Genomic DNA, 18,093 nt, shown 5'->3' with positions numbered 1-18,093 from the left:
CATAAAGGGTCCATAGCTCAGTGGTAGAGCATTTGACTGCAGATCAAGAGGTCACCGGTTCGAACCCGGTTGGGCCCTTTATAGTTCTTGCTCTTTTTTTTTTTGACATTATTACTAAAAGGTGAAATGGTCTGGTGGAAGTGAGGAGCATTTCTACTTAAAAATTATAAAAGAAATATTTTTTTCAAAATAATTAATTAAAAATGTTGTCTTCTTCACCCATTACTCCTCCTTTTCAGCCATATCCTTCCCTGCCCAAACCCTTTTTCTTTCTTTTCACAATCTATTTTCATCTATTTAGATGATCCTGTCACCTTCTTGAGTCCACCAATTTACCGATGGAGAAAGAGAGCGGCGCCGGTGGTGCTCGCCGGACACTACTGATACACAGTGGAGGGAAAGAGAGGTGCGGCTGGTCAATGGAGAGGAGAACGAGGTGGGTGAGGGTGCAAGGATCTAATCATGGCGGCAAAGATGACAATGGTGTGCGGCGGAGATGAAGGCGAAAATGGTAATGGTGTTTGGCTAGATCTAGTGCAATGGCTTAGGTTGTTGATTTTGTGGAGGTTGAAAGAGGAAAAGGGAAATGCTGATGATGTGGGAGAGATTAAAGTGGAAGGAATACGAGTGGTTTCGCCAACAAAAATGGCGATGGCGGCCACTGCTTGGGCCTGAAACAGTGGGAATGGAGAAAATGTATTGGTCTTTTTTTTTTCACAACAAAATGTATTGGGTTTTACTTTAAAGAATATAATTAAATTTTTATTATTTTACCTTTAATTACATAACTTTGATTAATACTTTTAAAAATAATTATGACATGACATTAATATATCTGATGTGGATATGTCATGTCATTTATGTAAAGGAGAGTGAGCTACACACATGGTTGGAGGGGTTTAAAAGACTCATTTTGATTGAGTTTAAGGGTTCAATTGACAAACGAGTAAGTAGAAGGATTCACAATACAAATTCGTACAAGTATAAGGTTCCACTAGACCATTTCGCCTTACTAAAAACAACTTAATTTTAGAAGTACTTTTTAAAAACGACTTTTCAGAAAAGTGTTTTTGAAAAAAAAAATTGTGTTTGCTAATTTATTTGAGAAGTATTTTTCATAAGCAAATTGCGTTTGACTAATCTTTTTTAAAAAGTGTTTGAAAGACAAATTACAGAAAAGGACAATTATTAATGTACTTTTAATATTAAAATTATTTTATAGAGAGAAACTATTTATAATATCTATTATTAAAATATTAACTAAATTTTTATTTTTATTTATTAAATTAAAATGAACACATTTAAATTTTCAATCAATATTATATACTTTTTTGGGAGGCTAAAAAATTTAATTATTTCTTTTTTCTTTTTTTTAAGTCTTGCAAAAATATTGTTGTTACTTTTTTTTTTAATTCTGCAAAATAATATGTAATATATAAAATAATAATATATAAACGTAAAATAAATTATAAAATTTATCATATAAAAATAAAAATTCTTGAATGAAATTTAGCCAAATTTATGAAATATGCTAATTAATTAATAAGAGATATATTGGTAAAATAATTTCTTATTTCTACTTCTGCTTCTGCTTTTTGTAAGAAGCAAATTTTTTTAACTTATTCCCAATAGCAGAAAAACTGTTTTTGTTTTCATTTAAAAGCACTTTTATTGATTTGTCAAACGATTTATTTTTCAACAAAAGTGTGTTTTTCTCAAAATAAGTGTTTCGGCATCCCAGCAGCAATGTCAAACAAACTCTAAATTTGCGTCAAAAAATATTTAATAGGTTAATTAATAATAAATTGTTGGTTTAACAGTTTGATAATGGTTTTGATTTTATTTTTTATCTTGTTATCAATTTCATATCAATTTAAAATTTATTTTTTTGACGGATTAACTAATAATCTGATAATAATTAAGGATAAATCTTATAAGTTCATTATGTTTTAAATTTTTTTAATATCGTGCGCATTGTGTTATTAATACTTATACTAAGCTAGTAGATCATGTTTGATTGGATGGATTTGATTTTTAGGCTAAAATTACTTAATAATTTTGGAATATCATTAGATTTTGTTTATGACATTGTCTGCAAGTGATTTTCAATAGAGAAAACACATGTGTAATCTTAATAGGTAACCCAATAATCGAATCGAAAATGAAATAACTAATTAACTAGTAGTCAGTTGATCAATATTTTAACGATTCTTTAACGATATAGGAATCTTCAAACCGATAACATGTAGATCAAATAGATAACCTTCCGAACGAAATAGGATAACCTAGTTTTGATAACATCAAGGGTTCATAGCTCAGTGATGGAGCTGTTGACCGCAAATTAGGAGGTCACCGGTTCAAACTTGATTGGCCCTTTTTAATGTTTGTTTTTTCGTTTTCTATTTTGCATATTAAGCCTGTGTTTGGAATGCCTTATGAAATCATGGTTCTGATCAGCATTGAAAGTATAATGCTCTGGTAACATTAAAAGCCTGTTTGGAAGGCCACAATGGAATTGAAAATTAGTGTAATTACTCTCTTTGTCCTATTTGGTAGACCAAGTAATTACTTGGTAAGAGGGGAATTGGGTGTAATTGAAGGGGAGTAATTACACTCCTCAATTTCCAAGGGAGGGTAAGGAATTGAGTGTAATTACTTGAATTTTTTAATATTATATTTTTTTAATATATTTTTGTTTGGAATACCAAGACAGTTCTTCTTTTTTGTCTAGACATTTTCAGTTCTAAGAACACCACAGCAACAAACCCTGTACTTCTTCTTTCAAGTAAGATTTCTTTCTTGATTCATTTTACTTTCATATTTTGATGTCTAGGTAGATTATGTATGAATTTAATCTTTGTATTTTCTCCTGTTAGTTCTTGAGATTAAAATAAATATGAGAATTAATTTTTTTTCTTTAATTTCTGATAATAATAATAATAATAATAAATTAGAAAATCGATTCTAACAATCAGTTATACATATTTCCTACAATGACAATCATTTGGTTATGTAATTTCAGGATCTGTATGGTTTTAATAAATCATGGCTTTAAGCATGTTAGCTTGCTTATTTCTCTTCTTTGTCTTACTAGCTTATGACTTTGTGAAGTTCGCCTCAGTCGATATACCTCTGCTCTTGCTTTCTTCCCATTTACATTCTTTGTATTTGAAATTGTCTAGTTGATTGTTACAATGCATAAATATTATCACTGGTAGCAACAGTAAGTAGCAAAACAAAATATCAACTCCTAGCTAGCCTACCAAACAAACTTTAAATGGGTTAATAGTTCAGGTTAGCTATCCTCGTTGCTCGCTTGGGCTTGAAACTGGCCTTGTACATCACTTCTTAGATAATGCGTCGAACCAAAATAATATTTGATTCCTTTCTTGCCATACTTGAAATAGGTGATTAGTCAGTCATTCGGTAAATGTGAGCTTGAGGTACATTACTCCTCGTGTTACTCTAAGAACAATCAAGTTCACCTTGCCAAATTAACATCATAGCCTGCTTTAGTGAAGTACTCTTTTGCCTTGAATTTTTTTAGATTTTCATTTATGTAGGATGACAACTAACCAAACACCTAAGGTTGGAAAACCATACACCAAATGGAGTGAAGTTCAAGATGAACACTTCATTTACTTTATTGATGAGCAAGTTAAGTTGGAAAGAACGCAACCAGGAGGCTTAACCACCGAAGGATGGGATAATGTAGAAAAAGAAATGAACAAGCTATATGGGGACAAATTAGATAAGACTAAAATGAAAAATAGGATGAGGACTTTGAAGAAGATATATGCAACTATGAAGAGAATGTCATAACACAGTGGATTTGGGTGGAATGAAGAAACTCGAAAAGTTGATGTTAAAGATGATGTCTGGGAGTCATACCTTGCAGTGAGTTATATATATTGTTATTTTTTTCCCGATATAGTTTAAATTTATGTTATTTATTTTTCTAATTTAAGACTATTGATAATATAATAGGCACACCCAAAAGATTCTAAGTATAGGACGAAGACGTTGCCAGACAATAATACTTTGGCCTTAATTTTTGAAGATATTGTCGCTGATGGTAGGAATAGGTGTGAAATTAATGATGTCGAAGATTTTCAAAGTGAATTCACCGATGATGATATAGCTGCTGAAAAAGCTACCACACCTGCTCCTGAAGATACACAATTTGTTGACCAGGATGATGGATATTTTGTTCAGAACATGAACTTTACTAGTCCTGAAATAACTCAATCATCTAATCAAGAAAAGAGAGTAGGAAAAAAACATTTAGATGAGCAACCAATTCTGACATCACGTCCCAAGAAAATTAAGAATTCTATTGGAAACAGCTTGGCCAAATCTGTTGATAGATGGACAACAATAGCTGAAGAACAAATAAGGCTACAACATGAACCAAAAAACACTTCTGCTGAAAAATTAATGCCTTTGATATTGAAATTTGACTTCGATGATGAATGGACTATGCAAACTGTTGACCTCCTTGCAGATAAGAGATATGCTGAATTTTGTTTTGCTATGGCTTCAGAGCTTAGAAAGAAATGGGTTTTGCGCAAACTTAGTTTATATTGAGTGATGTCGTTTAAAAGCATATTTTGTTGTTTGAATGATGTTTTGGGCTAGTATCTTATTTACTTCCAGATTATCTATTCTAGAATTAAGCCAAAGACTTATCTTATGTTTTGTTGAAATTGTATATGATATTATTATTTATCTCTTCTTTGTTTTTAAATTACGTTACATATTTGTTCCAAATTGTCATCATAAGAATACTCTGCTCTTTCTTATGCCATTATAGTTTTAAAATTAATTCATTTTACTTGTCAAATAGGATGGCAAAGGAAGATCACATCATGGTGTTTCTGGCAAAATATGTACTTTTAATTAGTATCATTGCAAATTATTTTGGTCTTGGATAAAAAAAAAAAAGAGTGCACAGATCAATTTTAACTGGAGTAGAGTTTATCAAATATTTGATTGAAGGACATCCTCGTGGATGCTATGACCTACTACATATGAATGTTGGATGTTTCTTGCAACTTGCAGATGAGATGAAAACAAGAGGTCTATTAACTGATTCAAGAATGGTTAGAGTTGAAGAACAACTGGCAATATTTTTATTTACATTAGCTCATAATGAAAGGAATAGAGTTGTGCAAAATCGTTTTCAACATTCAGGAGAAACAATTAGTCGTTATTTTAACAAGTGCTTGAAAGCTTGTCTTCGATTAGGGAAACACTATGTGAAGCAGGCAGGAAAAGATATTTCACAAGAAATATCCTCTAATCCATTTTTTTTATCCTTGGTTCAAGGTTAGTTTTTAGCATTACATTTTACTTTTACTAGTTAAAACTTTGTAATTGTTTTGTGTCATATCTCAAAATTTATTGTAAGCTTTTTGAAGGATTGCGTTGGAGCTATAGATGGAACTCATATTCCTGCACTAATACCTATAGAAGAACAACCAAGATATAGAAATCAAAAAGGAGTTCTTTCTCAAAATGTCCTTGCTGTTGTAGATTTTGATATGAACTTTCAATACGTGCTTAGTGGTTGGGAAGGCTCTGCTTCGGATTCTAGAGTGTTAAGAAATGTTGTTTGGGAAAGATCAGAAAATAGATTGAAAATTTCGAATGGTAATTTACTAATAATTCAGATATTGATATTGTTTATTTTTCTAAAGAGTTCAAGTTGATACTTGTAATTTTGTAGGAAAATATTACATTATTGATGCAGGCTATGCAAATACAAAAGGCTTTCTAGCACCTTATCGTGGTGCACGATATCATTTGAGAGAATGGAGCCAAACACAAGCACCACAAAATGCTCGTGAGCTCTATAATTTGAGACATTCAAAACTCCAAAATGTCGTAGAGAGGACATTTGCTGTTTTGAAAAAAAGATTTCCTATATTAACGACTCCTCCTCCATATTCCATAAAAAACAAGGTTGGATTGTACTCTCATCGTCACGCCCCAAACTCGAGGGGCGCAATTGGCTCCTAATGCCAAAACTTAGGCCCGAGCCGACCTTGCTGAACCATTTGCTACTAGCGCATGACAGCCACACACAATCAAGAAAACAAACAAGTATATCTCGGCTTAAAACTAAGCCATCAGCTGGCAAGGCCCCTGTCAATTGATCTATAAAAGAAACAACTACTCCCAGGAGATCATATAAATATATAGCCAACTAGCACAGAAGTCCTGATTAGGCCGTCGAGGCCACAATGATATCTATACCAAAACTAAAAGCAGGTATATATCAATACAATACATCAAACAGCTCACAAGCTTCAGCAAACCAACAACATAGGCCAGTATGGCCATAACGTAGCTATACACCCCACACACTAGTCTGCAAGCCTCTAAGAGTAGTAAAGATTAGCAGGACAGGGCCCCAGCCTACCCATAAAGATATATACAACAAAAGGTAATAAATCTCCCAACTCTGGCAGCTTCGGATAAAAGTCAATCCTGCTGATGAGGAGGTCTACTCGGTCGTCTGTCAGGACTTGCATGCATGAATGCAGCGCCCCCAAGGCAATGGGGCGTCAGTACAAAATAATGTACAGAGTATAAAAGACAATAGACTATGAAGAGGTATCCTGATATACTGGAATAATCTGATAAATAAATCAAGGATAAGATAAGTGTACTGACATGCTCCTAAATCTAAACTTATCAAAACAATAAAACAACAACCTACCCAAGCCCCCATAAGCTCGGCAGGTACAAACAGCACACAATACCACCTACTCAAGCCCCCATAAGCCCGGAAGGTGCCAATCAACCTATATACCCCTATCGATAGTCCCCTAGCCCCGTAGGCAGTCACATAGCCCTCTTAGGCATTAATATAGCCCTGTAGGCAGCACATAGCTCTCTTAGGCATCAACATAGCTTATAGACAACTCATAGCCCTCTTAGGCAACAACATGGCTCTGTAGGAAGCACATAGCCTTCTTAGGTGTCAATATAGCCCTGTAGGCAACTCATAGCCCTTCTAGGCATCAATATGTCCCCGTAGGCAACTCATAGCCCTTTTAGGCATCCATATAACCTTGTAGGCATAACATAGCCCTTCTAGGCATATATCACATTCCTACAGCTAACCACAATATCCCCAAGGGCAACAATAACAATACAATCGCTAAAAGCGAGCAATTTAGTTATAAGCAACCTATACAAATAGCCTCTAAGTCGTGTCCAACATAGGGACGCTACTAACTGAATAAGAATCCTGATAATGAAGGATTATATCAACTCGAGCAGCCAACAATCAACGATAATGGCTACAAGTGTAACAAGGATAACAACCCAATTACATTGCTCCTAAGCTTTAAGGAAATATGTTGTAAGTAAGGAATAGCCTTAACATACCTTTCCAATGAACACTCGAAAGACTGTAGTTTCTTCACGAAAGTTATTCCTTATGTCCTAAGCTTCACAAAAACTAAATATACACAGCTGGTACGCACATATAAACAGTTCATAATTAATCTTAAATCGGCAGATTTGCCATATTGCCCCAACTTGTCGAAACATCCGTAGAAATTCATAAAAACAACCATAAAAGGGTCCCGAAATGACTACCTTAGTTAACCAAGTGTAAACCTTGAAGAAACACCAATAACTACAAATTTATATCTTCAAAAACCAGCTCTAAACGCAGCTAATAGAAGGGAAAAACGATTGTCACGTGTAGGGATTACGTTTCTAGGCACGAGGGTAATGTTTAATGGTAGAAATCGTCAAAAACTAACCTTCGTCATGCTAGAACTCCATAGGAACTCTCTCTTAAGCTTTCTCTCTGGTTTGGAACTGAAATGGAATATTTTCATGGCTTAAAACGTTAAATAAGCCGACATATCATATTTTTGACCCGACCCGGATTCTGCCCCGACAGTCCGTAGTAAAACCCTCATAACTTTTTGCTCTGATGTCGATTTGATACGGAATTTTGTGTGTTGCAAACTAGACTCGTAGGCCTTCGATTTAATGGGTGATAGGACTTCTAACTCTTTATATATTGGGAGAAAACATCCAAGACATTTGACCCAAATGTTAGACAAATCTTTAAAAAGAAACTTACGATAACTTTCGCCAACTTTTATTTTGACACTTACTTAACTTCAAAACATGAGATACAACCCTTGAACACTTAAAATATGACATACCACATCATTTTTAATTTATTACTCACCCTCCTTGTCTTTCCACGAAAATACGAGTTAATTTAGACGTTTTGGAAAGTCGGGGTGTTACACTCATGTTGCATACTTCATAATTTCATCCGTAAGTGGAATTGACAGGATTCATATTTTGAAGAACACATGGAAGAGGAAATAGAAGATTCTCACGGTTTGAATGATATTGACTCTGATTCTGATGAAGAAGACCTTGGACGAGGGCCGACAGATGCTGATAAACAATTTATGTGCAATATAAGAGATGAAATAGCTCAACAAATGTGGAATACTAGAGCAATTAGATGAATATTATATACAGAATGACTCTCTTAGTTTTGTTGTGACTTGACTGGATAAGAAAGGTTGTTGTAGCAAAAAAATATACTTCTAACTATGTATATGCCGTATAGATCAAAGATGTTAATCATGTGCAATACAAGTTGCCAACATTGTAAGGAATTGCCTCTTGTCAATTATCCTAGTCGCTAGACAGATTATGTTCTACGGAATCATGGTTATGCATTTATATTCATGATGATTTTGTCAAACAATTAGATAATTATGAATATCAATTTGATAAGATTCCAATGCTCGAGTCCGATGAAATAAAGTGTTTTGGTTATACGGAATCATGGTTATACAAAGCTGGCATGATAAGTTCAATAATATTCTTGGCATGGTAAGTTTCATTATTTTGTTTGTCATTGTGTCTAGAAGAAAACTTTGTATTCATTAATTAATTAAGTCGTAATATTATTTATTCAAAATCTGGTCTATTTTAAAATTTAACTATGTAATTACATTCGTCCAACCAAACAGGACAAAGGAAATTACACTGTAATTACACTGTTACAACCAAACAGGTCAATGTAATTACTAGGTTGTTATTACTATTGTGAACACCTAATTTTTGACGTGTTTATTTTATTCATATATATATATATATATATTCTTATAGTTTTTGTTTTGTATTTTGGGTAGTTTGTCTTTGTTTATATTGTTTTTTTATTGGCCCAAATGACCCAATTTTTTATTGAATTGGGTTGATTTAGACCAAATTCTGATGACCCAATCAATTCTGATCCGATCCAATAGAAATGGTCAAGATTAAATCTCAACCATCCATGATTTTTTGATCCAAGGGTTCTTATGGGACCCTACCAAAAATACAAAATCCCAAAATCAAATTTTTATTGCCATTTTTTTTATTTTTCTTCTCCCCTTTGCTTCCACCAACCGCCGGCGACGGCCACCACCCCTTGGCCGGAAAAATCTTTAAATTTTTACCACGTCTTCCTTTCATCCTCCTCTACACAAATCCGCAAACCATTCATTCATATTCATAGCCAAACTTCGTAAATCTAAGAAAAATCAAACATAAATCTTACTTTTTTCTTTAGATTTACGAAGTTTCGGCCGTCCCCGTCCTATATTCGTTACATAAAAGTGTAGAGCTCTTCAAGGACTATCCTTTGATGTAAAGTTTATGTCCAAAATCCGTCAAAAAAATTACGATGGAATTTTACGGCGACCTCCAATCGTCCGAAAATTTATGTCAACCATTTCCCCCTCTCATCCTCTATCCAAATCCGTCATTATCACATTTTTAAAACCATATAAGTTGTTTTGATGCCGGATTTGTATTGTTTTGTTAGTGTTCTTCAAGTTTATGTTTAAGTTGTTGCTTGAGTTTTATTATTATTATTTTTTTTATTTTATTTTTTAATTTAATTTTTATTTCTTATTTTTAATTTTCTGCCTTATTTGTTGTGTTTGATCTTCAAAATAGTTTACATGTTTAGATTTTGTGTTAGTGGACTGATTTTGTTCTGATTTTTGGGTCGTGATCAATTTTGGGCCTATTTTAAAATTTTCAGATGACTCATTTAGCTATTATTCAATTAATGAGTAAAAGAAATGGGTCATCCAAAATGACATTTTTGGGCATATTCTAAATTTTCAGATGACCCATTTAACTATTATTCAATTAATGAATAAAAGAAATGGGTCATCTAAAAGGGCAATATAGTCTTTTAATTAATTTTATCTTGAAAAAAGAAAAAGAAAAAGAAAAAGAAAAAAAGGAAATTTCATTGGTCATCTTGGGTGGCACCTTGGGAAAACAAAGAGTCCAATGCATGCATTGGCTCTTAAGTTTTCAAGAAAAGTTGGGGGTTTAAGACTCCACACCTATTTAAACCCCATTCTTCTTTCATTTCAAGGGAAGGAAAAAAAAAGAAGAGAAAGAACAAGAACAGAAAATTAGAAAAGGAAAAATCATTACTTCTAAAAAGAAAAAAATATATATATATTTCATCTTGGGTGGTCTTTTGGGAGGGGAATTGAGTTTTGCTTTCATCATTGTTTTGTCATCATCTCTCTAAGTATATTTCTTTTCTTACACTTTGCAATGTAACTTCAAACATAATGAAGCATGTTTATATTTTTGATTTAATTATTATGTTTAGTTTATTTGAATTAGTTAAATATGTTATGATACTTAATATGATTATGTTTCATTGTTATTGTATATTTGTGTTTTATTATTAAACTAAGTATTAATTCTATCTTTATCATTATGAAACGATACATAACTTTATTGGAATCAGTTAAATTATATCTTGTTGTTATTATATATTTGTGTTCTATTATTAAACTAGATGTGAATTTTATATTTATCATTATGAAGTTGATGCATAACTCATGCTTTTTATTTTAGCAAAAAAAAAAAACAACAATCTCAAAGTCTTTTTTTTTTTAGTTTTTAATTTCTGGTCATTCTAAGAAAAGAAAAAAAGAGGTTGTTTAAAAAAAAAAAAAACTAAATCTGGTCATTTTTGCAAAAGTGTAAATCTGGCTATTTTTGCAAAAAATGTAAATCTGGTTATTTTCGCAAAAATAATGTAAATTTGATCATTTCATAAATTCAGTTTTTTTTTCTCTTAAAAAATATATAAAATGGTTATTGAAACGAAATACAAAATCGGCTACTTTGATTAGTAATTTAACTATTAGATAAATAGGCTATTTTTGCAATTTTTCTTTCAAAAGAAAACATATGACCATTTTATGAAAAACCAAAAAATTTATTAAAGTCGTCGTTTTCTGAAATTATATCAATATAATTTTTTTTTAGTATATCACTAGTTGTTTTAAAAGGGGCCTAGTCATTATTTTTTTTAAAAAAAAGAATATATACTTTAAATACCACCATGTGTTCGGTTACGATCCTTGGTGTGTATTCTTTCTAAAAGGTGATCTTGTGTGCGGTTACGCTCCTAGGTCAATCATTTGTTTTATTAAAAAAAATTAGTAACTAACACAAATTTATTCTTTTATCCAAAAATTATTTTAGCCAAACATGAGTTGATAAAGCAACCGCGCTAGAACCACGGGACTCGGGGGGTGCCTCACACCTTCCCTCCGGTCAATAGAATTCTTTACCCAATCTCTGTTTTCGAAGACTAAAATAAAAAGATTTTTTTTTCTTTTTTTTTAAAATTTGGAATAACTAGGTGACTTGAAACACCTAAAAAACTCATTTTCAAGTGGCGACTTTAAAAAAAAAAAATCAAATTTTTCTTTAGTTTTATATTTTTTTATTCTTTTTTTTAAAAAAAAAAAACCGTCATATCCATAACTATTGTAAAAAGAGAAGTGGTGTGACAGATCGGGCGACTCTGCTGTGGACTTTCTTTAGAATTCGAGCTTTGTACATTAACTATATTTGCCTATTTTGAATATTTGGATAATTTTTTGATATTTTTTGTTGACTTATTGCATTATTTCAATGATTCATTGTTTTGATATTGTGTATTTGTATATAAATTGCCTCCTTTCACACACACTTTGAATCTCCATAATTTTGTTATACACTGTGTGTGCAGATACGCTCCACGGGACTTCTGTCTAGGATGAGCTAATGTGTGGTTACGCTCCTGGTTCTAGGTTTGTCACACATGTTAGGCGGGGTTGGACCACCAATTAAGCTGGAATAGCTCTGCTACCGGTACGCTGACCCTCTCCTACTCGAGTTGTCCACTCGAGTAAGCCAGTCTAGACACCTTCCAAAAAAAAAATGCTAAACCTAACAAAAACTATCTCTGGTAGGCTACGTTTATTTGTATCATTTGCATTTGACCTAGAAAATCTAAGATATGTGCCCACTCTAGACCAACATGTTCATTTTATGTGTTACGTGAGAATAATTTGTTCAGGAGACCTTTATATTGTTGACCAACTTTATAATAGCTTTGTCTTTCAATATTTTATTTTATTTAAAATAATAATAATAATAATAATAAAAGAGGTTGAAATAAAAGAGTTTTTCAAGTGTGAGTTTTTTTTTATGAACTACGCACACCTGATTCTCACTAAAATGAGATACGTAGGCATCCCTTCTTGGGTTCGGTGTTTGTAAAAAGAGGTATTTTGTTTTTTTTTAAAAATAAGTTTTTGTTTACTCTTCTTTCTTCCCCCGGTTAGAGTTTGTCATAAAACATTAATTGGACTCTATTCAAAGGTACAAATGGCACCTTCGACCAAATGACAGGGTTCCAAAAGGCCTAGAAGTGAAGGAATTCCAGAGTTCATGATCGTTGACACAATACCCAAGAATTTATGGCGATGGTGGACAGACATGGGGAGTCATGAGCAAAGGAGAGTAAAAGAACATCTGGGACATCTAGTTCATCTAATGGAGATTGACCCTAGAAGGGATGTGATCGAGGCATTGATTCCTTTCTGGGATTCAAAATATAATGTATTTCAATTTTCTGACTTCAAAATGACACTAACTCTGGAAGAAATCGCCAGCTTCATAGGGAAGGGGTCCAGTGTTCGGGGTGCTGATCTCCGCAACAAAAAACCTATAATTCCAAAGAACGTTGATGCCAAAAAGTTCCTGGAACTTCTCAAGTCAATCAAGTAGAGAAGGAGAGTTTGAAAAATGGGTGGGTTTCATTGGACTTTCTATATGAGAGGTATGGCCAAAAGGATGAATTTAAAAACTGTCGGAACCAACTTAGCAACCAAGGGGGTGAAGAGGCTTGGAAGGCAAATGGATGTTTTGCCTTCATGGTCGCGTTTTTGGGGCTCATTATTTTCCCCAAACGGGACAAGCATATCGATATTCGTCTGGCTGGGGTGGTGAAGACGTTGACCACAGTGGAGAGTCCTACTATTATTCCTATGATCCTGGTAGATACGTTCCGTGCATTGACTAAATGCATAAATAGGGAAATGTACTTTGAAGGCTGCAACATTTTGTTGCAAATATGGTTTTTGGAGCATCTTTATCACCATGATCGTGCACCCAGGTTCACTCCAGACTGGTGTAATTATGTTTCCTCTCATAAGGAAAGAGAAGCAAAAATAGATTTTCCAAAAGGAATTATAGCGTGTGAAGAGAAATTTTCGGTGATCACGTCTGATGAAATAGTGTGGAATTATTACTGGTTCCCAGTTAAGGATGTCATATGCATGTCTAGTGGTATCTCGTTTCTTGTGTTGATTGGGTTTAGAGGTGTTCAACCCTATGCCCCACTTCGGGTTATGCGTCAGCTGACTAGAGTACAAGAAATCCCACCAAATGATGATATGAGTAGATTTGTATTTGACACCCCGCCAGGTTTTGCCTTTGATAGCACTGATATTCTAAAGATTTGGTTTGGAAGTATAATTTCTGAGCTAAGTGATATGGTGGTGGAGCAAGATAAAGGAAAAATGGTGCCTGAGTACTTATCGTGGTTTCGTGATCCAACAACATTTGATGGCATTCCCGAAGGATCCAGCAGAAAAGAAAAGACCAGCATATCATAAGACAGTTGGAAAAAGAGTTAGAGAAGGCCAAAACCACCATTGCCCGGCAAGAAGTTCAAGTCCAAAGAGGAAGAAATATTAAGTTGGAGTTACAAGATACGGAAGGGGAATTGAAACATGCGGAGGGGAAATTATCCCGTCTAGAGGAAGAGTTGGATAGTAGAATTCACTTGGCCCGACAAATAAAAAAGGAGCAGAGTTTTGAAATTTCTCGATTGAAGAGGGACTTAGTGGCATCTGAAGAGGTCGTGAACTACCAAATGGGAGAACTTAAGCGGCAGAAGGAGAAATTTGATAAAGAAAGGTCATGTTGGATTCATTTACATGATCAACTTAAAGGAGAGTTAGAAGAACATAAAAGAAGAATCAGTCAATATGTCGATATCGAAGAGGGGCAAAGGCAAATGATCATTGAGAGAGCAACACTTCGCCATCAACTCGAAGCAGCAGAGGAGCGAAAGGCCCTCTTAAGGAACAATTTTGGTGATCATCAGGTTTGATTGAATAACTGCTATGAAATATGGGAAAGGCTAGGCGTCAAGTTCATCAGCTGGCGGAACAAACCTCCTATGTTATTAAAAATCATCGTCGCATGAATGATCCAGAAGTGGCTGAGCAAGCACGGGCCATTGTTCCCTATCTGCCAAAGGTGTTGTTGAATCTGTATGTGACCTTGGGAGGACAAAGAAAGCCCAAGGAAGATAATGAAGGTTGAAGAAGAGTTTAGTTGTTTAGTTTGTTTATTTGTTTTATCTTGTTTTGTTTAAGACTCAGTGTTTCAGTTTAAAGTTCGGTGTTCAAAGAGATCATGTTGATCATGGTTGTGTTTAAACCCATTGATTTTGCTTAAAGTTTATTAGAAATGAATGAAAGGGTTGGATTTTTCTTGTCTAAATTAATGTTGTTGAGTTGTCTAAATTTCTAAACTATGTAATGATCTGATTCATGCGGCGACATGATACGTAGGCAACCTCCAAAGGGTTCGATCAAAACTTTTTTTAAAAAAAAATAAAAAAAATAGAAGACAATGAGCGAAGCAAAACTGGGATGAGACAATAGCCTTTTGAACTCATGTTATTATGTGATTAACAAATGTGTGAATGATGTTTAACCCCTAACAAGTTTGTTCATTTCTTATCTCTCTAGTAAGCGTTCGGTGGTTGGTTTGTGGAAAACTGGCAAAACACCCGTACTTTACCAGGTCTAAGGTAAGAGCGTCAATGACAAGCAATACTGAAACTGTGGTGAACCCAGTGGATACTCCAGTTGATCCAACGACAAGAGAGTCAACAACTATTGAAGAAAACCGGACATTGAGACATGTTATGGCACAATTGTGGCAAGCCTGGGCCAATGGCCAAGAACCATCAGCGTCTATCCCCGGTTTTCCTGAGATCACTAGTATATGATCTTCATCTTCTCAGGTCCCGATATCAGATCTTTTTTTTCCTCCGGGGTATGGACCATTTGATAATTGTGGGGCTGGACCATCAACAACACGCCCTCAAGGCATGCCATTCAGGAATATTCCCACTGTCGCGACAGTTGCACCGGTCTATACTCTCCCACAACCAACTGTGACGCAGAGAGCAGCTCAAGAGGGACAGTTCACCGTCCATCCAGAACAATATTATATTCCTGGGATAGAATTTGGGGGCCCTAATTCTGTACAATTCGACTCCCCTATTGATGTTGAGAGGCCCCCTCAAGTCGCAGAGCAAGAGGAAATGTTGAAGAAAATGAAAAACACCGAGCAACACATGAAAAGTATGCAAGGGCTAGGAGGGCACAAGAGTGTCGCATTCAAAGACTTGTGTATGTTCCCAAATGTCCACTTGCCACCTAGATTCAAAACCCCTAAATTTGATAAGTATGACGGGCACGGTGATCCCATAGCTCACCTCAAGAGATACTGCAATCAACTTAGAGGTGCAAGGGGTAAAGAGGAAGTGCTCATGACTTATTTTGGTGAGAGCCTGACTGGTGTTGCCTCAGAATGGTTTATAGAACCAAGAGATCTCCCACTGGCACATCTGGGATGATATGACTCAAGATTTTGTTAGACAATTTCAGTACAATGTCGACATTATGCCAAATTGTAATACACTTTCTAATATGAGAAAAAAGCCAAATGAAAGCTTCAGAGAGTATGCTATCAAATGGAGGGAACAAGCAGCCCGGGTCAAACCACCTTTAGATGAACAAGAATTGGTTGATATCTTCATAGAGGCTCAAGATCCTGACTATTTCCACCACCTGACAGCCGCAATGGGAATACCGTTTCACACAACAATCAAAATTGGAGAAATGGTTGAAAGTGGTCTAAAAACAGGAAGGATTGTGAGCCAGGTAGCAATCAAAGCTACCACACAGGCCATTCAAGGTGGTTCAGGCAGTTTTGGAATCGTAAAAGAAAAGTGGAAGTTTCTTCGCTAGCATCAGGGTCAAGGGGTGCTCAAAGGAATTCTAATTGTCCTTACCCACCACTTCAGGGACAATCTAGCTATCCTCAACATTACTACCCTTATGTCCCTCAATATCCAGTATCTCCATCTCCATACACGGTCTTCAATGCTCAGTCATATGTGCATTCTCCTAATCGCCCACATTTTCGGGCCCTAACTCAAGGAAACCTTCGCCCACTACGACTACCCTATCAGGTCCCTTACAACCCTCCTCCTATGCAAAATTATGATCAAGAGCAAGGACAAAAAAGGAAATTCACTCCATTGGGAGAGTCATATTCCAGCTTGTTTCAAAAGTTAAGAAAGATAGGAGTGATTGGGTCTATCCCACCACATCGTCTGAATCCAACTGCTTCACGTTTCCAAGCCAATGAAAGATGTGAGTATCATTCAGGGGCCCCAGGACACAACACTGATAATTGTTGGACCTTGAAGGGGGCAATAAAGAAGCTAATCGATCATGGAGTGGTCGTTGTGACAGATGATCAAAACACTCCCAATGTGATTAATAACCCACTTCCAGCTCAAAACAATTTAGTGGGTATGATCTGCGATGATCAAGAGTACAAACTCCTTGGCAAAATAAGAAAGTTGTTTAAGAAGATCGGAGAGGAAAACAAGCCGATAAAGAGTTTAAAACCAGTTGCATCTTTGAGTGTGAAAGGTGTCAACCTTGATACCAAAGTTTTGTGTGTCCCGGGGGTTTCGAAGGGGATTGAAGTTCGAGCAGGTATGCCGAAGTTGTATGTATCAAAGGGTTTTTCATTAACACAACAGGACCAAAATTGCTTGGCAAAGTTGAAAGGACCTATCTTTGTTAAGCCCGTCCAACAACTTTCGGTAATTGATTCAAAGGCTGTCCCTTGGAACTATAACAAAATCGATGTGGTTTACTAAGGAAAGGAGATTGTTGAAGAGGTTGATGAAGCAGGAGGGCTGACACGTTGTGGAATATGTTATTCTCTAGAAGAATTAAGAAAATGGAAGATGACTCAAAATATCCAAGTACCACTGAAGAAAACAGTTACTGAGGAAGAAGCAGAAGAGTTTCTTAAAAAGATTAAGGTTCCAGTTACTCTGTTGTGGAACAATTGAAGAAAACCCCGACATAAATTTCATTGTTGTCTCTACTCTTGCACTCAGAAGAACATCGTCGTGTGTTGAATAAGATTTTGAATGAAGCACATGTATCGAAGGAGACCACGGTAAATCAGTTAGAGAAAATGGCCAAATGCATCTTTGAGTCAAACACCATCACTTTCACTGATCATGAGTTGCCCACAGAGGGAGCTGGACACAATAGAGCTTTGCTTCTTACAGTGAAATGTGAAGGGTACTATGTAAAGAGGGTCATGGTAGATGGGGGATCGGGGGTAGACATATGTCCTCTCTCTACGCTGCAAAACTTAAAAATTAGCCTTGCCAGAATTCGCCCCAGCAATGTATTTGTTCAAGCTTATGACGGCTCAAGGCGGGATACCATTGGTGAAATAAAGTTAAACATGACAATTGGACCGGTGGATTTTATGATTGTGTTCCAAGTAATGGACATGGACACATCTTATAATTTTCTATTGGGAAGGCCATGGATCCACACGGCT

At 35.2% G+C, this 18,093-nt stretch overlaps 1 protein-coding gene and 1 non-coding gene across 2 annotated transcripts; both read left to right on the top strand.

Moving 5' to 3' along the window:
* The first annotated feature begins 6 nt into the window (after positions 1-6).
* On the top strand, positions 7-78 carry TRNAC-GCA (transfer RNA cysteine (anticodon GCA)). Its single transcript has one exon. It is a non-coding gene; the product is annotated as a tRNA-Cys (tRNA).
* Positions 79-5,030: 4,952 nt separating this feature from the next.
* Positions 5,031-8,513, top strand: LOC125834383 (uncharacterized). Its single transcript, XM_049513532.1, has 4 exons — positions 5,031-5,328; positions 5,440-5,652; positions 5,753-5,964; positions 8,331-8,513. The coding sequence occupies exons 1-4, from the start codon at positions 5,031-5,033 to the stop codon at positions 8,511-8,513; spliced, it is 906 nt and encodes a 301-aa protein (XP_049369489.1).
* The last annotated feature ends 9,580 nt before the right edge of the window (positions 8,514-18,093 follow it).

Source organism: Solanum verrucosum, unplaced genomic scaffold, assembly GCF_900185275.1.
Source record: "Solanum verrucosum unplaced genomic scaffold, falcon-dt-bn FXZP01000279.1, whole genome shotgun sequence".
Taxonomy (NCBI): Eukaryota; Viridiplantae; Streptophyta; class Magnoliopsida; order Solanales; family Solanaceae; genus Solanum; species Solanum verrucosum.
The sequence above is the reverse complement of the archived record's forward strand: the minus strand, read 5'-3'. Positions and strand labels throughout refer to the sequence as shown.